Source organism: Pieris brassicae, chromosome 5, assembly GCF_905147105.1.
Source record: "Pieris brassicae chromosome 5, ilPieBrab1.1, whole genome shotgun sequence".
In the NCBI taxonomy this organism is placed as follows: domain Eukaryota; kingdom Metazoa; phylum Arthropoda; class Insecta; order Lepidoptera; family Pieridae; genus Pieris; species Pieris brassicae.
In genome coordinates, this window is record NC_059669.1 from 15,882,152 (window position 1) to 15,905,049 (window position 22,898).

Below are 22,898 nucleotides of genomic sequence, written 5' to 3' on the forward strand. Positions count from 1 at the left end.
TTCAGATAAGTTGCTCTAGATTTTTCTTTTAAAAGTTCATTCGTGAATTATTTGATCAAATTCCGTGCCAATGATTATTAATAAAAAATTGAAAACAATTTTAAATTTATTAAAATAAGCGCAATATAAAATATCCAATCTAATACTGACAAACACTTCAAACTATTTATTAATTTAGGAGTGATTTGGGTAACATTTTTATATTTCCAAATTTATTAAATAATATCAATTTACTACTTGGTTAAAAAATTTAAATACTGTATATTTGTTTGTTATGTTTAGTTACATGAATAAAATATACTTATATGTATATGATGTAATAGCAATATGAATTTGAGTTTTGTTTATGATAGATACCTATAAAGTGAACTGAATATCTATAAGTGCCTATACCTATAATAAAACTTAAAATATTTTTCTTTAAAAAGCTTTTACAATAAAATAAAATTTATTTTGTTAAGCAGTTTACCGCGATAAGACTTCAACTTTGTATTATTTTTGTGAAACATCTCCTACTAAAACATGCATATTTGGTCTATTATGTGTAAATCAATATTCACTTCGTGTTTACCGGATTTATCGGATTCTATTGTTGGCATTTGTATTTTTTTTTATTTTATTTGAAGCTATCGCAACAACCAAATTCAAGGCTCTTGCAATACATGTTAAACAGACTACCCACGTTAATGTGTATATCTACGTTCCCACGACTTATCAATTAATTACGATCCAAGACGCTTTCAAAAGTTCAACATGAGAACTTTACAAAGGTTATAAGGCTTCTCTACTAGTTTGCTTACTTATGATTCAATCAGTAAGGAAATGTATTTTCTTGTGTACAAAATTAGTTTTGTACTTTATGTGATCTACTCGTAAGAATAAAAATGGTGTTAAAGAAAAAGACAGACATAAATATGTAGAAAAATAATTTAATTAACGTATCTTATTCCTTTCATAACACAATTCCTAGTTAGCTCTACTATTTGGCATTTAGTGGTGGTAGTAGGCAGGAGATGAGTAGGCGACTGGGGCAGCGTGGACTACAGGCGCGGAGTAAGCTACTGGGGCGGCGTGAACCTTGGCAACGACGGGAGCGACAGCCTTAACGGCGATGGGTTCTCTGTGGACTACAGCGTTGAAGCCGTTGTGGGGGTCAGCGGTGTACTCAACGGTGCGCTTGTGGCCATCAGGGTCTACAACTGAGTATGAGCCTTGGACGACATCACCGTCGCGAGATTCGTGTTGGGTTTTGGAATCACCGGTCAAACCATCTTGAACGTCGTAAGCGAAGCTGTATTGAGGGTGTGAGTCGTATTCTTCAACGGCGACCTTAGCGACGGGGGCTACGGCGTATTTAGCCACTGGCGCAGCATGGTATACAGGTGCAGCCTGGTATACAGGAGCAGATTGATAGACTTGGGCACCGTGGTAGGCTGGGGCGGCTTGGTACACCTGGGCGCCGTGGTAGGCTGGGGCAGCAGCGTAAGCGACGGGAGCAGCTGGAAGTAAGCCAGCGCTAGCGGTCGCTACAATGCAAGCGAGGACGACAAACTGTAAAAGTATAATAACGTTTAATTAGTTTTCCAACATGATGTAAGGCTAAATGTAGAACTAGGCTTATCCAGTATGTGGAGTAGACAGGATCAACTTCTTAGTTAGAAGTCAGAGCATGAGTCAGAGGAACATGGAACTTGAAAAAGAACAATGATCTGCATTACACTATTTTATTATAATTTTACAAGCTTTGAAAGTGTATGCTGCTCATACAATCTAGAGTTTTGAGGCAAAACGACTTAATATACCTTGAATGCCATTGTGCTGGTTGGTTGTGAGGATGCTGAATGATAGTAATTGAGGAGCGTAGTTAGCTTTTATATGGCGTGGGGCTCACCCTTTCACTTGGAGTCTCGGTGACGTAGTACGGCCGTGAGCCGGCGCCCTAGGGCATCTCAAATCTCCCGCAGGTAACCCCGAAACATGAAACCCGTCTGGTAAACTTGAATTGCACCAGTAGCACGATAGAATTACTGACATATACTTTATAGGGCAATGTATAAGCACATGTACTACGGTTTCTTCGCCATTATTGTAGTTACATGTTAGACTTGTCACAATTTTAAACCTATGCAGGTAATGTGCAAAAGGTCTGTGCTCTGCAATCTCTGAAATCAATTTTGTTTGTAGGAGGTAAATCATGGTGGTTCCGGTTCGTTTCGAAGTTCTACAGTTCTCTTTTCATATTTAACAAGCATTTATAAAGTAGTATATTTAATTCAAACTTCATGTTCATCAAGTAAACATATATATTAGGTTGATAATGACATTGTCATAAAACTTATTTCATCTTTATTATACATGTGGTCATCCTCTTCAACGCTTTCCAAAACATGTTCAATAATAATTTGGGATTTTGTAACGGCCTCTACGATAATTACCAAACTTTATGTATGTATGTAAATAATAGCTATATTTGATTACTTTGGGACGATACGATTTAAAAGCGAGGCTAGGAAACGTGTAAAGAAAAATAAAAAGCATTTTTTTAATGTATTAAATTAAAGCTTCCCATATATTGTTTCATTGCAAAATATATTTGAATATTTTACATATCTATAATGTTACCGGTTCGATTAAAAGTTACATAAGATGAGATGACATTACAATTTAAATATGTAAGTACTTTAAACTTACCGATCTTTGCAATTTGGCGCAAGGTTACTTATAAATGTTGAGTTTATTTTAAGGGCAGTAAACTTATAAAAAACTGAAGAAGTACAAAGAATTTATACTTGGTTTATTTAAAATGTCTACAATCACTAAAATCTTTATAGTTATCCACATATTACAGATACCTTTTGCATCGAAGTAAAAATTATTGATTTTTTGATTCGCTAGTTCTACTCCCATGCCATTGTGTCCAGAGACTTTTACCATCTCTTATATCGTTACTAAATAGGTAGAATTAAAGATACACACATACATTAAATAAAATCATAATTCGTCTCGCGAGATATGCCCCGACTACATCGGTATTACAATATTCATAGGCGAGCCGGGGCGCAATTGCTTGCAAGACCTGTTCTTTCATTTTTGTTTGCCTCCTTCATATATTTAATAATTTTGTCGCAGAACTGTTCCAAGCACGGTCTGTGCTTTGTTACCATGTCCTGTTACGGTCTACTGTCCGTCTGGGTTTGTTGTTCCAGGTCGTGCCTGGAGTGTGCGAATATAGGGCAATGCATAAGCATCTGTTCTACGGTTTGTTCGCCATTATTGCAGGTACATGTTGGACTTGTCATAATTTCAAACCTATGCAAGTAATGTGCAAAAGCTCCGTGCCGTGTAAGAATTTGCGCCTGGGATGGGAAACGCTTCTCTTTTATGTATAGTATAATGAAATAAACAGCTGGTTGAGCTATCTTATATGCAGCTGTTTCACCCCTCAGGTAACGCTCGTTCCATACTTCCAACATCTTTTGCTTTATCTGGCGTTTAGTATATGACAGGGGGGTTACTTTACTATTCCTTATTACGTATATGGCGCATAAAATAACTAGTCACAAATTTTACATTCAGCTTATTTCATGTAGCTGTGGGGTACTCGGTTACAATAGATACAATGAATAACAAAAAGCTAGTAGTAAAATGATTAATTCATCATATCAATACCAAATGTGTTTTGTTGAACAATAAGCTACTTCACCTTGGCATTATACGCTGCGGCAAACAGATTATATAGATGAATTAAAAAGTAGACGAGGTGTGAAAAAATATGGTATACATTAGACACAGACAATACAATATAGAGACAATTCATCACTTAAGAAAACTTATCTTATTCACCAATTATTTACTTATTTGCCTTTTGTATTAGAATTTAAGATTTTATTTAATACACGCATTAAAAAAAATTATAAAATGAAAACCAGTGATATAAAAAACTTATATGGATTTTTTTCAAACAGTGTCATTTTAAAAACTTTCTTAATTATCTGTAAGGGAATATGGAAACCCCAATGATAATAGAGATCGATGACAAAAAAGGAAAAGGTGGGAAATATCTGCACATCGGCGTTGGACAAAAATTGTTAGAAGTGAATTTTTTTTATTATAATTAAAGTAATATATATATATATATATTTTACTTAGTTTAGGAGTAAATTATATTACATAATGATTTCTTAGTTACATTTAATATATCATAAGCGCACCGTAACAAATCGCCCATAGAGGTGTCTAGATTAAGCGAGAGCTTAATTTGCCGAATATATAACTTATTGCGTAGATAGTGCCCCACGATTTCGTAAATAATTTAGTTTGTTCTTACATTATGACGTATATTCTTTATCACATTTAAAACATCTATTATTTTGCTTTTTCGTCGGAGTGATACATATCAATTAAAATATGTAGCAATTTATTTAATATGTAGTTAAAAGATAAGTACATTAGGATATTGAAAGTTTATGAATCGAAAGATTCCGTTTTTTTCTGCAATTAATTACCTTAAGATGATGTTATCGTTACTTACTTCGTTATATATTTGGTTAATATAATGTGGTTTGGTTAATATTACCCTCAACCTGCCAACGGATGTAGCTGCCCTAATTATGACTAATATTCTCTATGATATTTTAAAATGAATCAACATTATGCACCAACTTGATATAAAAATTTATTTATCCAGATCGTACCCAGGAACTTCGTTTTATAATACTAAACAACGAAGACGTTCAGTAATATTTTTTTCAATAACTTACCGAAGCTAGTTCTTTTGTTTAAAAAATGAACATCTATTTATGGATTCAATTATTCAATTTTAGCCAAAAGACAATAAAGCCTTCGTGAATTATAAATGTGTTACGCGTGCTCTATTACACGGTTGTATGACCGTGAAGCTCGCGTTACGGAGGTCAGCGGTTAGTGGTCAGCACGAAGACAAACGGGTGCGGTATGGTATTATCAACCTTTTCAATAATTTTTAAGTTTTATAAATATTCTTTGGTTTATACGATGCGAAAACTTTTTACGTTGCATATATTTTAATATCGTTATCAAGGCCCCGACTTTTATAATTCTTTTCTCAAAGCAAACACTTCGTGAGAAGAAAATGCCTCTATTATAAAACTTTGTAAGGTTGACGATTGTTATTAGTTTTAAAAACTAAACAAAGTTAAATGGATCCAATAATAATTATTCTTCGAAAGCAATTAAAATTTCGAAAATAATTTTATCATCTCACATATACTTACCTTTTTTCACATTACGTTTAATATAAAACATATAATAAAAGTCTAAATTCTTCGGCATATGAACCAAAAATCAATTTTATACGTACAAATTCTAATTAAATCTATTTGTTACATTTTAATTTAATTTAGTTGTAATTTAGTTACAAAATAGCAGGCTTAGATCAGTTTTGGGAAAGTATGTCCGTTTAAATAACCAGTATTATTATTGAGAAACAATCTAGTGCACACTTACGCAATATTTCTAAGGATTGAATATCAAACTACTTATGTGAAGGTAAGTAGGGTAAACTTGTAGGGCTGACAGCACAAATTGCGAACATTTTCATATGTTTATATACTATGCCCTTCGAACTCCGACTTAATTTTTACAATGTTTATATCAATCCAGAATTAAGTTGAATATTGATCAATACGATATATGCTTCAATATATTTTTGTAAAATATAGACTATCATATTATAGAATAAAATATAAAAATCTTAAAAAAAAACATTTACGTAATCAGTTGGCTAAAAGATACCCATCCTCAAACTTTGTAATAGCGTGCGGCAACCCTAATGTAGTATTTGCAACATACTCTTACTTCAGGATAATGACAAAGTGGACCACCCTTAAAGGCCAAGTTAATAATAAACATATAGGTTATAAAGATTAAGCCGATTAAAGATAGAAACCGAAATTATGCAGTTATACTTTGTAAATATTCTATATTAATATGATGAAAGTAAATTGACAAAATCTCAGACAAATTTATGAATACATACTTACTTAATTATTTTGACTTGGCATCGAATGCCAAAAATATCCTTATTAGGCTTGGCCTATTGGATACATACCCCGTATGTAAGTGAATTGATTATCGTTATACCATACCATATAATATATATATATATAAATATGTATCTCTTGATAATAATAACCAACCTCTCTCACCAATCAATATATATAATAAATATTGTTTTTTCATACTTTTTAATAGTCATGGTGACCACGCACGCTGTAAAACACGCGAAACGTCGGAAAATTTTATTTTAAATTTAAAATGATGTAAAATAATTATAAGTATATAATATTACAAATAGCTTTAATCCGGTTAAAAATTGTTTTCTTTTTAATGCATTTTTAAAGAAATTATTGAATTTGCCTATTATTTTTTTTGTAATTGTAAAATAACTCAATTCCTTAATCAATATGTAGTTTTAACTTTGTGTAGATGTATCACCAACGATGCGTAACAATAATCTGCAAAACACGGTGCGTACAAATATTACGCAAAGGCTGGCAACCTTGTGAAGGACGCGCGTGATGCGGAAAAACAATCTATCATTATCACAATTGTAAAATCAGAACTTCTTACCCATTATAAAATACTTCATCTGTGTAAAAAAATTTATTTCACCATTCGAAAGTTTTAATGCACTACTCTAACTTTAGTAACTTAACCGTAAAACTACCTATCTTGAGTTTAAGTAGATAAGTAAAAGCGAGATATGTAATGTTTTAAAATAATCTCATTTCTATTAAATTAAGTAATAAAATGTAAATTTAAATCCCATTAAATTACTTTAATTTAGACCAACAGCGCGACTTAAAATTCCGACTCTTTCTGATCTTCAATGTTTAAGTTCCAGCTCAAAGAGATTTATAAGGGGTTCGGATATATTTTTGTTTCATCAGCTATAGAATTATGGTTTTAGAACCGAAAGTCTGAATGATGTTGGAAACTATGGGCTTTCGTATCAGTGTGCTAGGTGGTATTTACATTTACATATTTATACAGATATTTGCCGTTGAAAAAAAATTGCGTATTATTGTTGCTCATTTAATTTTAAACACAAAAATATATTTGAATTTTTTGTATTTACTTTTTATATTAGCATTGGAGCAATTTCTGTTCTATCAAAAAAATAATAGTAGTAAAATTATGTTTTATAGAGTTTTTTAGATTTTAGACCTATATTTTAAATTGAACTAATAATTTCTAAATAACGCGCGTGCGCTGGTGTTGAACCAATACATTTTTGTACATCATAATAACAATAAACAAAATGACTAATTGTATATATATATACAACTTAACTAGGTTAAAATAATAGTTTTAATTATACACATATATATATATATATATATATATATATATGTGTATAATTAAAACTATTATTTTTTAGCGAAATAAGCTTTAAGACCAGATTTCACGATCGAAAACTGTCTCAAATTTATAAATATCTAAATAGTTCTGCAGGGTTAAATTAATTAGACTCAAATTGAGCTAGAATTTTGCAATCACGATGAATCATTACGAATGAATTACCTAAGCTACTCGTCATCATGAGCAAAAGAGAGTGCATGTGACTTGGCTTTTAAACTAGACTTTTTAAGAGTTTTTTGACAATTTTCTGTCAATAACTATGTATACAGTAAGTACATAAGGCTATTTTACGGTACATCTTTCAAATTTACTTTAAATTACCACCTAATTCCAAAAACTATAATTATCGTTGTAGTTCTTGGCGCTTGGATTCGGCATACAAGTAAATATATTTATTATACTGTTTTGTTTTATTCTTATATAAGAAACTCACATTTATAAACATATAGACATTAAGTGTATGTAAAATATTCATATCACGTATGAGGAGCAAGTTTCAAAAGACATATGTAAGGAAAACTAGAGCACTTACACTATTAAAAAATTTGCATGTTACATTAAGTCAATGCCTTTGAAGGTCAACGAGAAAGTGGTTCCGATAGCCCAGAGCTTCAACTATTCATAATTTAACATTAATGTTGAAGGTAGATAAAAATAATAATTTGATTTCTGTGACAAAATATAACAAATCTCATAATATTCAACAACAAGTTCGAATTCGGACAAACTCCTCCTAATTGAATAGATAAAAATACGTTTATTTATGTGTGTGAAGTAAAAACAGAATAATTTTTACCAATGGTTCGTGCGATTTCTGAACAATGTCAATTCCATGTTTGTAACAAAATTTAAGCCTTATGCACAAAACTATAACAAACCAACAGATAAGCAACTATTATAATTATATAATTTTTAAGTTCATAATATATGTTTAAATATTATTTTATCGTTTACCCAATTATGGTATATACTTTTAAAGATATTTTTATACACAGTATTATTAACACAAATAATACAACCGACACTTCGCTGCTGATTTTTAAATTTTATTTGTTTAACGAAAAATTATTAACGCAATTTTTGTTAATTACCATCCATTTTAAATTTCGTATTCATACATTTTAAATCACTTAAAAGGCGTGTAAAAAGAAACTGAAAACAAGTGTAAATAATAGAAGAAAAATGTGTGACAGTGATGTTTCATAGTCGGCCGAGTTGCACAAGTAGCTGCTTTGTTCAAATGGCATTGTCCAGCGTCCCAGCAGAATGGTACGTGCGTACTTGAATATATTTAAATTTGGAGATGTCTCGGGATGAGGCAATTCTTGGACTTGAATCACTATATATGCTGTTAGATTCCAACAAGGGGCACAGTTCACAGCTTCTTGCATCCCTGTACACATTACAACAATGTTCTTCAAGGTACGAACCATTGGATTTGAAGTGCTTTAAAGTGTCAGTGAAAGTGTTTAAACAGTGATAAACTTAGAATATACACAAATGTGAAAATTTTCTTTTAAGCTAAAAATCATCGAACTGACATTGCCGTGATAATTTGATTTGGACATGTCGTCATCGCCCTCAATAGCTAATAATTTATATAATTTGTTCTCAGGTCGCGGTATTTTCATGCCTCTTGGCTCTGGTTTATGGCAGTGTGCCAGTTGCCTACACAGCCCCAGTTGTCGCTGCCAAGCTTGAAGAATTCGACTCCTTCCCCCAATACCGATTCGGATACAACGTAGCCGACTCGCTTACTGGTGACTACAAGAGCCAACAGGAACAACGGGATGGAGACCTAGTCCAAGGCTCATACTCTGTCGTTGAACCTGATGGCACTCGTCGTGTAGTGGAATACGCTGCTGACTCAGTAAACGGTTTCAACGCAGTTGTTCGAAAGGAACCGTTAGTTGCTGCGGCCCCTGCCGTTGTAGCTGAGCCTATCTCTGCCCGCTACGCTGCTGCTTCTGTTGCTGTCGCCGAACCTGTCGTTGCCGCCAAGGTAGCCGCTCCCGTTCAACCAGTTTTCGCCCGCTACGCTTACGCTCCAGCTGAATACTACAGCAACGCTGCCGTTGCAGCAGCTAGATACGCCGCTCAACCCGCTCCAGTTGTGGCAAGATATGCTGCTGCCCCTGTAGCCACTTCTCCAGTAGTTGCCAGATACGCTGCTGCACCCGTTGCTGCTGCTCCTATTGTTGCTCGATATGCTGCCGCACCTGTGTTGGCCAAATACACGGCACCAGCTGCTTATACCGCCTCTGTAACGTCTGCATACACAGCTCCTGTGGCAGCTGCGCAAGTGTTCTCAGCTCGTTATGCCGCACCTCTAGCTGCCTACAGTCTGCCAGCGTACACCCAATATGCTGTACCCGCAGCATACACAGCGGCGGCGTCCGCTCGCCTCACTGCGCCCGCCCCAGTGGCAGCCGTAGCGCCTGCGCCTGCTAAGATCGTTGAAAACGTCGCCGCCGGTTACAGATACCCTTAATTCACAAGAAGCTGATCCAAATGAAGATTTTGTATATAAATAAATTTTGATACATGTTTATTTTGTGTTAAAATTTAATGCTTCCTTTCGATTCGATACTATTATTTATTAAAAGGTCGATTATTATTACACAAACGAAAAATACTCACAAGTAAGCAAGGCCTTTATACTTAAAAACGCGGTATATTGACACGCCTGCTTTTCATAATATCCCTTACTTTATTAATAATTGGTAATTTCATATTTAATATATTGTAGTTTATGTATGGAATAAAAATGTATCTTTTCCTGAGAAAAGATGTTGTTAGCATCAAATTGCTAAAGCATTTTCTAATTACAATAATGCTAGAAACACAAAATATTCGAAAATTAAAATGAACTATGAAAAACACCTATTAATTAAACATGGATGAGTTAATTTCAAAATTGTGTCAAAGGATACATTGTATTATCGTACTATGATAATTATTTTAAATATTATTCTTGTAGATATTTTAAACTTATAATTGGACAAATTAATCTTTAACACTTGTGACGCAGTTATTTTCGCATGTGAAAGCCGAACACTTAGTCAAGCGGTTGCATGCTGGCTTCTAGAAGTTTCACAGCCATAAAGAAAACACTACTATTACTAAATCTTATCACAAATGTGTTTGATGTCTATAATTATGTTTAAACAAAAGTTTTAAATAAAATATCAAAAAACAGTTTCAAAGCAATCATAGTGATTAAGATCATTTTTTCTCGTACTTTGGGTTGATGTATAATCGATAGTTGTACGAAGAATGCTTAGTAGAAGATCAGGTCCAAACTGCCATCGATTCCCTTTGTCACTATCACCTGCTGAAGTACTTGGAGATTTAATTGCCCATCATTCTAAGTGGTTGAACTCTCGTACTATTTGGAAAGAGGCTTTCATGGTTTAACTCAACTCACTTCACAATACCTACGCGACTACCAGACGGAGCGGACCATCAGCCATCGCTATTAGATGTTATGCTGACTTCTCTCAGATTTCTACGAGGTTACAGTGGATGGTCCACTCGGATCCTCCGACCTCTGCCTGATGCGTACCGTTGTGCCAATTAAGCGTCGATACCGCCCGCCGTTTTCAGCATACCATCTTTACAAATCGTCTAATTGGGATACTTGCGTTATTTCTTTACAGCATACCCATGGTTACAAGTGTGCTTCCAGGGAAGCAATCCTGATGCCAGCGCTGATTCTATCGCTGATGTGGTCCTACAAGCAATGGAACTCTATATCCCATACTCTGTGGTTTCCATTCGTGGTAAATCTCGGCCATGGTGTCTGGCAGAGTTGGTGAAAAGCTCACATAACTGCCTTATGGAACCCAAGCTTCTGGTCATTAGTGAAAGCATCTCAGCGAAACTTTTGCCAGCCCTCTTTGGATTGGTGGAATTATTTTTTTAAACACTCCATTTTCCGGCCACCCGAACATGTCTTGAAGTCGATGACGAGCCGCAACAGACTTGTTTCCAAAATTGAATATACTGGAAAAAGTTTCTGTGTGGGGTAGCTAGCTTGTTAAGTTTAACTCCACAAAGACTCAGGTTTGTTCGTTTTCTGCTAAGCAAGATCCTTTGGTCGTGTCTCCTCAATTTGAAGGCTCTTTAGTACTATACACAGCCTTAGTACGCTTGAGGTTTATATATCGAAAGAAGATAAATTCCACAGTCATGTGAAAGAAAAATCCATACTTTCTGAAACTTGGAGACATGACCTCGTTTAAAAAGACTCCTCCCTCTAAAAGTGGTAACGCATCCACTAAACAGGGTGCCTATGGGCTGCAATTTCTGCCCTTTTAAAAACGCTGTCAGTATGAAAACAGCAAAACTAGAACTTACTTTTAAATACTATTTATTACCCGGACAACCTTGACCCGTAAAACAAGAAACTTTATTTTCTTATAAACTATTAGGTGACAACCGCAATCAATTCCGGGTAATGGTTTTTAAGTTTATCGCGTACAGATAACAAAATAACGCGGCGGAAGATATATAATACAAAGGTTACCCCCTACAACCTCACTAACTTTACATCTGTATAATATAAGCTTTGATCGATAAAATTGATGAATACATGGAATCGATAAATAGAGGTATGCATCCGTTTTGTTAGATCTGTAGTTAAACGCTTATTCTGTTCACCCTCGACCTCAAGATTGCGTGTTTGAACGCTGGCTGTCTACCAATGGATATTCTTTCTGTGAAAAAATATCGTGAGAAAACTGGCATGTCCAACGTGTCTCAGGCACAAGAAACACAGCGTGTTTGCCTAATAGATGATAAAAGAATTAGATACGCAAATCTGATGCTAATGCATATAATGGGTCGGTACCGGTCCACGGTCAGTGGAGTACTATGGTTTGTTATTTAAACCAACGATTTAAAAAAAATAAAAAAAAATGTTAGAAACGTTCAGGTTGGAGTCTTCAAACAACCTGTGTCATTTACGTACTATGTATATGATGAGCTGCTCCAATTTAAAGAGATATAAAAAATCGTAATCGATCGCGTAACTCGCTTTCTTCAATGGGCCACAAGTATTGTACTCACGTCCCATGTTACGTATTCTCTGATATATATAATGCGACTAGCCCCGGGGACCTCACAGTACATCTTCAGACTGACAACCTACCCTAAGTGAACAGCCATGAACACCAAGGTATGTATTATTTTATTGTTTATTCAATATATATTCAGATATTATTTTAAATATATATTAATTATAATTTAAAAGTAAGTCCGAATTGGTAATAGAATTGTTACTATGTTACGCCATTAAGCTATTTGTGAACTTAGCTAAACATAGAATCAGAAAATAGGTTTTTGTAGACGCAGTTGTAGGGGAATAAAAAAACAATATTTATAAAATGCTTTTACATTACGTTCTCATTCCAATATACTTATTGTTAAATTTACATTATTATTACTTAATGAAATATAAGATTAGTATATTAACACTTTAAAAACGAAATTTATAATTATTACACCTAGAGAATGGGATTTATCTAAATCATTTTTTTCGTAGGATTCTAAAATACTTGCCGTTTAAGCCCTTATTGGAAGTTATATCTGCGCTTTATTTACTGGTACCTAAATCTAGAGATTATTCGACTCGCTAACTTGTAATCACGATATATCACAGTCACGCGCTGGACATGATACCATCATGTCTTGTCACGCTCGATTGACCAACATTAGCGTTATTTGCAACACCACAGTTGCAGTTGCAGCAGTTGAATTTTATTCTCTCAACCTATACTAACTACGCTCGTATTTTTGTATCTGTGTGAAAGAGGCGTTGAACTAAGTTTTAAAATAAATTAAACAATCTCCATTATATGTAACTGCTAATCAGCGTTAAACTTGCTTTTCCCGCTTTTGTTTTTGTGGAAACAAGAAATTACAGCAATAGATTTCTCATTTCTGGTTGAAAAATCCAGGTTTGCCCGCTTGTGTCATGAAACATATATGAAACAGAAGAAAAAAAAATGCGCCTATATGTTGGGGGACTTTACAGACCTTTTAATTATTCTTAATACATGATATTGCGAAATAGATAGTTTCTTTTTGAACAGGAACAATGTCGCAAGTAGGACATTTATTCAGTCCAAAAGCGTTGAATGAATATCAATTAGTCAGTGGTAATTTTGATACAAATTCTCTTATCTAATATTGTTATTCGTAGTATGTTATAGTTCTTTATTAAATCTGATACTAATTTATAATTGATACCTGTATTCATATGCCATGAATATTTTTTAATTAAAATCCTTAAAGCTACACCTGTCAGTAGCTTTATGGCCTGCAGCCAAGTTAAATTTAGTAGATGATCCAATAAGTATTCATCTTGTTATATCTATATTATTATTAGAAGTTTAAATGTGCAGTGTGTGTAGTGCGTGTCTAAATTTAAATGAAAGTACCTTTCATTATAGCCGTGCTATGATTCATATATATTTACTGACTTGAATTATAAAAATATATGCTTATTAGTTTGCACCAATTATTTAAAATAAATACAAAGCTGGTTTTAATAGGAACTAACCAATCCTGTGGATTTATTTATTTATTTGCTTCAATAAAACGTAATTTATATTTTTGTAGTCAACTATCTAATTTAAGTAACTATTAATTACAGATTGTAGTATTCATCTGCGCGGTAGGCATGGCCTCCGCTAGCATTGGACCAGTACCAGTAGCAACCCGAGTTGATCCATTACCTCAATACTCATTCGGTTACGACGTGCAGGACGCTCTGACTGGGGACTACAAAGGGCATCAGGAACACAGGAATGGCGACCTTGTTACCGGTTCTTACTCAGTGGTAGACCCTGATGGCACTAGAAGGATAGTGGATTATGCCGCAGATTCCCTCAATGGTTTTAACGCTGTTGTCCGCCGTGAGCCATTAGTTGCTGCAAAGTTCATAGCTCCAGCGCCTGTAGCACCGGTGGCACCGGCGCCAGTGTTTGCTCCGGCACCAGCACCATTTGTCGCCCGAGCCCCTGTGGCAGCTCCACTCTTTGCCCCCGCGCCAGCTCCCTACGTAGCCCGTGCACCCGCCCCATACGTAGGCCCCGCTCCATACGTAGCTCCCGCCCCTGTTCTAGCTCCTGCACCAGTGTACCCAGCACCCATCGCTAGGGCACCCCTCTATGCACCTGCACCCGCCCCTTTATATCCCCCCAGGCTAACTAGCCCCTACTACTGGTAGATGAAATATTACAATTTTTTTGTTGACTGCTTGTAAATAGCTGATATTATTAAGATTTTTATACAAATGTTATTTAATCTGTAATTAAATGAATTGAAATTTATGGAGAAATTATTTCAACTCTACATAGCGAATCAACTTAAATTTGACTTTACTTAGTAATAAAATAGCTTGTTAAATATAATTTGAGACTATACGTACTATACAAACGCATAATTTCTGCATTGTAAAAGGTGCCCATATCTTCATTAGTGTGAAAATTTGTAAATATACATACGTGCTACCAGTGTGTTAGCAGAGTTTTTGTGCACTGACCCAACTTCCAACAAATCTTGCCGGTATATTGTAGCAGTGTACATATATAGCGTATGTATTCGTGTTTAAAAATTTAAATAAGTTATACAAAAACGTGATAAAAATTTACAAAAAATCCGTACCCGTCTCGTTTGTTTGTGGGAGAAAATTGTTTCAGATCTTTTGTTTAAATAAGGATGATCCGATATATTTTACATTTAAGTTTCACTTCAAAACTCAGTAATTTTTAGGGCAGCCTAGGGGTCTTATCTATAATAGCTGTGGGCAAGCCAGTGCTAGGCCAAAACGAGCCAAGCATTAACTAGATTTTCGTAAATTATTAGTCGAATTCTATGCGCACACCAGTGCATATTGTAATATGAAATGATAAAGGTTCACGAAATAATAAGGGGTAAAGTACTTGCAATCCGACTTCCAAGTACTTTATGAAAAGTCTCATAAGAAATTTAAACGATATTGTTTCTCAAGCAAAAATCATATAAGTATTTTAATACGATATACCGTGTGTACTACAAAAATATATATCATTTAGCAATTTAAGTATTGGCCACTTAAATGGTTATAATACTAATACCATTGGGTGCACGTTATATTTAGGGACGTCATTAAAATTATCAAATGACTGACCTTATTGATAACATGATCCACGGCGTATTGGGCGACCGCGACCTTGACTTGACCGTTGTCTTAAAAGCGAAAGTACAAAAGCTTAGTAGGCGCGAATCGGCTATAACATGTGACGTCATAAAGCGCAATATGATCGTAGACTGGAAACGTATATAAAAAGCCTCCACGAATTCAAATCAGCAGTAGAGTTTTGTATCCCGTCCAATTAAAACTAAAAATGGCTTTTAAGGTACATTTAACATGTTTAATAATAATAAAATTAATATATATTTTTAATTAATGGTATTAATTTGCAATAATTTAATATTATAAATGTGAAATTTTAATTATTTCGTAATTAAGAATCAATCTATGGAAAATGTTTCTCTTTACATTTTTCATTGTCTAATAACTTTACTGAGTTGAAATATTTATCTTTTCAGTTTGTTGTATTGAGCTGTTTGGTGGCAGCCGTGAGCGCTGGTCTTCTGCCAGCTGCTCCTTTGGCTTACTCACACGCCGTTCATGCTCCAGTCGCCTACGCTGCTCCTGTTGCCAAAGTTGTATCTGCCGTCAACGAATACGACCCCCATCCTCAATACAGCTTCGCATACGACGTTCAAGATGGCCACTCTGGTGATTCCAAGAGCCAACATGAAACTCGTGATGGTGATGTTGTCCAAGGTTCCTACTCTGTTGTAGACCCTGATGGCCACAAACGTACCGTCGATTACACTGCTGACCCCCACAATGGTTTCAATGCCGTGGTTCGCAGAGAGCCCCTCGCAGTCCAGGCTGTCGCCAAGGTAGCTGCCCCAGTCCAATACCACGCGAGTCCAGTCCAATACCACGATGCTCCAGTTGCTTACGCTGCTGCCCCCGTCGTCCACGCTGCACCAGTAGCCTACTCTGCCCCTCTGTACCATCATTAAGATAAACAAAACGTGCCAAACTGTACATAAATTAAGCAATAAAGTGTAAATTATTAAATCAATGTATTTCATTTAACAATCTATTGTACAAGTGATGAATAATAAGCGATTAAATATCAAATATCTGGAAACCAAGTGTATCAGATTTGGGTGCAGGTGGGAGAGCTTGTTCAGGGCCAGGGATAACGGACAGCCCTCTTTGACGTCGACGTCGGCGTTCAGCATGTGATTCCCCTGCTTCAGGCTTCCGAGGAAGAACGGAGAAGCGACGACCTGTCGGCACTGTTGACATGCGTTTAAACAGGACACTCGTATCTACTTTTTGAACGTCATCCATAACCCCTAAAATTTGTCTCTCACGTTGCATTACAGCTTTCCTTTCATCTGCTGAAACTGTCTCAGAAGCCATTTCGGCACACTTACTCAGGAAAGCTTGAACTCTTTCAGGATCTTGCAGTTTCTTTGAGTATTCGTACGCCTCTTCTACTTGAATGCGCACCTCATTCGCGTTTCCTTGTTGCATATCTCCACTCATTAACACAAATAGCCCATTTAGCCACCAAGTGACATTGCTGATTTCTTGAGCTTCCCGTTGACATCGTTTTGCATAGAATTTAGCTAAGGCGTAATTCTTTTGTGTACAAAGTAAGCGTGCAAGCTCATACATCAACCAACATTTCATTGTTGAATTCTCGCACATTTCTAAAGTAGCTGTCACTTTATCTGTAGCCTGTTTAATATCTATAAATTTGTAAGGGTAGTTTGCCATCACGGAGTCGAAAGACTTTGGTCGGCCGACTGGTAGTCCCATCAAGAAAGCGATTCGACGTCGATTACCGCGCTCACTAAGAGTGTATGAAAGACGATGTTGAGCTAAGTAAGCTTCCCCAACAGCTCTATATAAGCGATCAATATAAATGTCTTTATCAGGAAGGGTACGTGGTGTCTTATTATCAAGAAATAATTGCATTCGTTCCGCTTGCGCAATAACATCCATAACACGCATCTCACGTAAACTTTTTTCAATTTGTTTCAGAAGTCTTTCCGATGTACGAGCTCCAATATCCCTCTCCTTTATTAAAACGGCGTCTTTGTACTTATTTTGGTGTTTAGATTCTGCCTTTTCTGATAGTCTTATTGTATAGTATGGTCGCTGAGCCCGTAGCATATCTTGTCTTTCCGTAAGGGAACGAAGAGCTTCTTTAACTACTAATTTTAACTCTTTACTTCCACCAGAGTTTGCCGATGTTAATCGGGGATCGCTTGTCAGATGTTGAAGGAAAAACTTGTCATATGCCATTGGCCCTAGATATTTCATTGCTAGGACGCGTGATAAAGTCAAATGTTTTCTAGCTTGCATTTGTGTCAGCTTACGTTTTTTTTCAGGTTTAGGAATACGAGAAACATGTAAGGGCTTTTGTGATTCTTCTCCAAGGGGGTGAGCCGCCTCTAACTTTTTTATAAGTGGCAGAAATTCAACCATAACATTTCCTGCGTTGATTCCTATGCAATCCTGTATTGTTTCAACGCCTTGGTTTATTCCTTCTGTGAAATATGGTGGTTGTCGCCTGACCCGCGCTCCCCTATAATTCATGACTACTGATCTTTCGAAGTCTGACATTGTGTACATAGCACGTGCTTGCATGTTTCGAGCATTCATATTATGTGGCTCTAATTTTAAAGCTAGTTCTGCATCAGCGTAAGCCTGCACCGGTTGAACTGCGTCAGCGCACACCTGGCTTCTGCCGGTAAGCATACGAACATCGTCAGGAGCGTTCTTAAAGGCTTCGTCATAAGATCCCTTAGCCTTTTCAAACTGTTCTAAGCGGCGTAAGTAAGCGCCTCTCTCACGGTAAACGGTCAAAGCCCCATATAACTGCTTCTCTTCCATTGTAAATTATATTTTTCTAGTAAAATATGTTATTATTATCATATATATCTATAGTAAATGACGAAAAACATTGAAATTTCGTTTCGATCAATGTATGACGCAAAATATGCTGTCACGATATTTATTTTTTTAAGCATAGAGTTAGATATAGTTAAATATTAATAAAATATGCTTATTGCTATATACTGAAGTTGAAATATAAGATATATAAAAAAGAAATCATATGTTAAAAGTTTTCGTAGCTCAGAGTTTTTTTCTTTAAGTAAATTATGGCATGAATAAATAAATTTCTATCTTAAACGAAAAAGCATCCTACGATATATTCAATTCTCTTTGTTTAGTAAATACCTTAGAATATACATATAACTATGTAAATTATTAATATAAAAAAATGATGTTTAAACATAAAGTAAAAATTTATTAGCAAAATCAAGATCAGTCCGTACAGATAATCGTTTTTTAAGCAACAATAGGTGCAGCTGTAAGCCTTGCTACAGGCGCCACGAACGGTGAAGGGTAAGCAGTAAGCCTAGATGAGTATGCTAGTGGAGCGCTGTAAGCTGCAAGCCTGGCTGCTGGCGCTGTGTAAGCGGAGTATGCCACGGGTGCAGTGTATCTGGCAACTGGTGCAGTAACCAAAGGAGCAGCGGCCACAGGAGCAGCAGCAAATCGTGCGGACAATACAGGTTCAGCTACTACTGCTGGCCCAGCGGCCACTAAAGGTTCCCTTCGTACTACCGCATTAAATCCATTTACTGAGTCAGCGGAGTAATCAACAGTGCGGCGTGTACCATCAGGGTCCACCAAGGAGTAGGATCCTTGGACTAAATCACCATCACGTTGCTCCTGTTGACTCTTGTAATCGCCAGTTAAAGAATCCGCTACGTTATATCCAAATCTGTACTGTGGGAGGGCGTCGAATTGCTCCAGCCGTGCCGCTGCGCCCACAGCTACAGCCACGGGTGCACTTGCACGGGCAAAAGCCACGATGCAGGAGAAAACGACGAACTGAAATAAATTAAAATATTAAACAAGATCAACGGTGTGACCGTTTCGCCTTGAATATGAGTTACATTTATATTGTACTTGAAATAGTGACACGGATTTGCGAGGGCGACTCTATAGTGTCATTACGCAATGGTTGTGCGGGGAAATTGTTAACTAGTTTGTGGCTAAGCCTAGGGTACCACTTGTCAAGGACATGGTGCTCCTTTGAATCACAATTAAGTAATTGTTTTATTTGATTGATTGAACACTTTATATTAAAATAGTCTTGTTGATTAATAGTAGTAATTCCAATGAATAGAAAGATGTAGAATAATAAAAAGTATTATTATGATTTTAAAAAAAATTGTTTAAAAATAAAACCGAAAAAAAAATTAATCTATTTGTAGTGAACATGGAAAATATTAACTGTGTCAATAGATTTTCCATTAAGAGCGTTTCCGTTCCTCATATAACTGTACACTGAGAGGAGCTTCGGGCTTAAAAAAGAAATTAAAAATAATGTTTACCTTAAAGGCCATTGTTGTAGGGATGAGTTCGTTAAGAAGCCAAGAGTGAGTATGCTGTTGTCAGGATGAGCGAGGTATATATAGGGGCAAATAGTTGTGACACTAGGCCAAGTTCGTGTTTAGTATTGTATGGACGCATCACTATGGATGTGCACGCAATTGAAAATGAGCTACAATTTGTCAATGGCGGAAAAATTGAACGTTTTTGACTTTCGGCCAACATTATGAAACTGTATTGCGATGCAGGCAGTCGTCTGTCGTCGTAGTCGACAAAGACATTTCAATGTACGTAGTAGTAATAGAGCGGCATTATAGAAAATAAATAAAAACTACAAATTACGTCCTAATGGAAATAACAACTTGTAAACATAGAAAATAACTCTAGAAATTAATTAGTACTAGATTACCAGGTGAACTTCGTATCACCTACTTATAGTATATACCAAACCCAAAAATAATGTAATACATTTTATTTAATAAACCAAAGAGATCGAACATAATACTACAGCTATGAAACACAAATTTCTGAAGTCATTTATAATTATAATAATATATGACAGATGTGACAATTTTTTATTTCTAAAAAGACAAATGATATTAAATACTTTCCCAGTTAGGAACAGGTTAGGAATAGATTTTTATTGGAAAATTCAATTGTCGTGTCTAGTAGTAGTACTTTTTTGTTTATATTATCTACCAATTAAACCTTCCCAGAATTTTCACAAATATATCAAGAGCATAATTAGCCAAATCGGTCCTGCTTGTTTAGCGAGACAAACGATCAGCAATTAATTTTTTTTTAGATGGATTAAAATTCTTCCATTACTTCATTTTTAAATATCGTATTTGTTACTATAGTTATTATGATTTAAAATAAAGGTTACCATGGCAACCAAGATAATGATTCATTTAGTTTAGTGAGATTAAATAAAAACAGTTTAATAATTCTATATATTTTATCTTTATAAAATTATTCACAACTATGCAGTTATTCATAATTATACAGTGAAACTGGTGTTAACCATTGATACACAATGCTGAAATTAATGATACCCGTAAAAAACAAAATGTGTCTGTGTCTTTATCATTGATATATTTTTAGCTGTTCAGCGCAACAACCTCACTTCATTAATTTATTCACTGGGAATAGCCTAATTATAACAATTCTTTTAAAGTCGTCGCGTATTACGATGTTTTATAATGTTTTTTTTAGTATAGAGGTAAAATGTATTTGTCTTTATATATCTTCTGTGCGTGATTGTAATTTAACTCTAACGGCTGCACCGATTTTAATATAATTTGCGTGTTTTCAAGTGGATGTGAGAAAGGTTTAGATTTACAATTACATGTGTACAGTATATCTGTGGAGTCCACTAATTTCTTCCAAAATAAATATTGAACTCATGATTAATAATGTTTCACTCGTTAAGTTATAGTCTTGCATTATTAAAGTACAAAAGATTGTATGTAATCACTTATGCCGCAATATATGCCTCTTGCATCAGTGTACTGTGCCTGAAAAACCTCATTGATTTTTAGGTCTAAGACATGGTGGTTGTCTCATGGTTTACTGCTTAACAAACATACATTTTCCAGAATAATTAAAACGTAAAATAAATCTTTACGCTGTGTTAATACTTTACATAATAATTCTCATCGTTTTTTTATGAAGCATTATTAACTAAATCCGGGAAGAGATTTTGTAACCTCCAAATCAAAAATAATATATTTTTTATTTACCCTTTGATTCATAATTGTATTATTTTTTTAGAATTGTTTTTACTTTTCCTTACAGAATATAATACAAATTGTACAAATAATAATTTGGTATGTAGATAGACAAATAATCATTTGAATTATTAAGCCGACTTGAAAAAATCTGAACTATGAGGTTAGAATCAATTCAATATGTAATATTATTGTTTTCACATTTTTCAACGACTTTAAGGACGTTAACCAATAAATTATTATTAAAAGTACTGATTCCGCGATCATGGCTAATCCATGTTGACGTAAATACCAAACATCCAGCCAACAGTAAAAATACATCTGTGATGTACTACAAAATACGAAGCGGACTAAATAAGCTGATCAAAAGACCCTCAATGAAACTTAAATTATAAAATTACAGGGTAATATTGTACTAAATTTTAGATATTTTCCTTTACCTCAAATCATTAGAACTAGATGAATAATACACGTAAGTAATTTTTAACACATTTATTTTATTTAAATTGTAAAATAAATTAATACTTATAGGTCGTACTTCTGCTTGACTAGTTAAATGGTTTAGTGGTGGTAGATAGGGGCTGAGTAGGCAAATAGGGCGCCGTGAACGACTCGACCAGCGTGTACAAATGGCGCGCCATGGACTACTGGGGTAGCGTGGACCACTGGAGCGGCTGCGTAAGCTAGAGGGGCAACCTTAGTGACTGGAGCGACAGCTTTCACACCAAGAGGTTCCTTGTGAACAACAGCGTTGAATCCGTTGTGAGGGTCAGCTGTGTATTCAACGGTGCGCTTGGTGCCATCGGGGTCAACAACGGAGTAAGATCCTTGGACAACATCACCATCACGAGTCTCGTGTTGGCTCTTGGAGTCACCGGTCAAACTGTCTTGAACATCGTAGGCAAAGCTGTATTGTGGGTGCGCGTCGTATTCTTCAACGACTTTAGCGACTGGGGCGGCGTGGAGAAGTTGCGCTGGAGCTGCGTGGACTACTGGAGCAGCAGCATAGGCTTCTGGGGCTGGATGGGCTGTATAAGCCACAGGAGTGATCACTCCAGCCTGGGCGGCAGCAAAGGCACAGACAAGAACTGCCAACTGAAAAAAAGGCATTATAGCGGGATCTTAATATGTTAAACGATAAAGAAATAAGGTCTATTATTATACCCTGAATGCCATTTTCTTAAGCGACTAGTGACTTCAGAGAGGAGACCTCAGTAGGAATGTGCTGCAATACACACTGGTTTGGGTTTTTATATCAACTTTGAATGCCTCGGGCA

At 35.5% G+C, this 22,898-nt stretch overlaps 6 protein-coding genes across 7 annotated transcripts; 2 read left to right on the top strand and 4 right to left on the bottom strand.

The window, feature by feature from the left end:
- Positions 1–990: 990 nt before the first annotated feature.
- LOC123709403 (larval cuticle protein A2B-like) lies at positions 991–1,827 on the bottom strand. Its single transcript, XM_045660715.1, has 2 exons — positions 1,803–1,827; positions 991–1,551 (listed from the first exon to the last, which is right to left on the bottom strand). The coding sequence occupies exons 1-2, from the start codon at positions 1,812–1,814 to the stop codon at positions 991–993; spliced, it is 573 nt and encodes a 190-aa protein (XP_045516671.1). The 5' UTR covers positions 1,815–1,827.
- A 3,064-nt stretch (positions 1,828–4,891) lies between these two features.
- On the top strand, positions 4,892–14,649 carry LOC123709402 (larval cuticle protein A2B-like). 2 transcript variants are annotated; one of them, XM_045660714.1, is made up of 2 exons: positions 4,892–4,951; positions 14,060–14,649. In XM_045660714.1, exon 2 carries the CDS (start codon positions 14,087–14,089, stop codon positions 14,633–14,635), a length of 549 nt encoding a protein of 182 aa, XP_045516670.1. In that variant the 5' UTR covers positions 4,892–4,951; positions 14,060–14,086; the 3' UTR covers positions 14,636–14,649. The 2 variants fall into 2 exon arrangements, with proteins under 2 accessions (XP_045516670.1, XP_045516669.1); XM_045660713.1 differs by lacking the exon at positions 4,892–4,951 and adding an exon at positions 12,543–12,580.
- LOC123709542 (calphotin-like) lies at positions 8,777–16,488 on the top strand. Its single transcript, XM_045660946.1, has 6 exons — positions 8,777–8,823; positions 9,017–9,890; positions 11,061–11,308; positions 14,060–14,631; positions 15,758–15,806; positions 16,000–16,488. Exons 1-6 carry the CDS (start codon positions 8,812–8,814, stop codon positions 16,486–16,488), a joined length of 2,244 nt encoding a protein of 747 aa, XP_045516902.1. The 5' UTR covers positions 8,777–8,811.
- A 50-nt stretch (positions 16,489–16,538) lies between these two features.
- LOC123709401 (outer dynein arm-docking complex subunit 4-like) lies at positions 16,539–18,443 on the bottom strand. The gene has a single exon (XM_045660712.1). It carries the CDS (start codon positions 18,377–18,379, stop codon positions 16,598–16,600), a length of 1,782 nt encoding a protein of 593 aa, XP_045516668.1. The 5' UTR covers positions 18,380–18,443; the 3' UTR covers positions 16,539–16,597.
- A 341-nt stretch (positions 18,444–18,784) lies between these two features.
- On the bottom strand, positions 18,785–19,991 carry LOC123709404 (larval cuticle protein A2B-like). The gene is made up of 2 exons (XM_045660716.1): positions 19,894–19,991; positions 18,785–19,387 (listed from the first exon to the last, which is right to left on the bottom strand). Exons 1-2 carry the CDS (start codon positions 19,903–19,905, stop codon positions 18,839–18,841), a joined length of 561 nt encoding a protein of 186 aa, XP_045516672.1. The 5' UTR covers positions 19,906–19,991; the 3' UTR covers positions 18,785–18,838.
- A 2,179-nt stretch (positions 19,992–22,170) lies between these two features.
- LOC123710308 (larval cuticle protein A2B-like) lies at positions 22,171–22,819 on the bottom strand. The gene is made up of 2 exons (XM_045662120.1): positions 22,786–22,819; positions 22,171–22,716 (listed from the first exon to the last, which is right to left on the bottom strand). The coding sequence occupies exons 1-2, from the start codon at positions 22,795–22,797 to the stop codon at positions 22,183–22,185; spliced, it is 546 nt and encodes a 181-aa protein (XP_045518076.1). The 5' UTR covers positions 22,798–22,819; the 3' UTR covers positions 22,171–22,182.
- Positions 22,820–22,898: the final 79 nt, after the last annotated feature.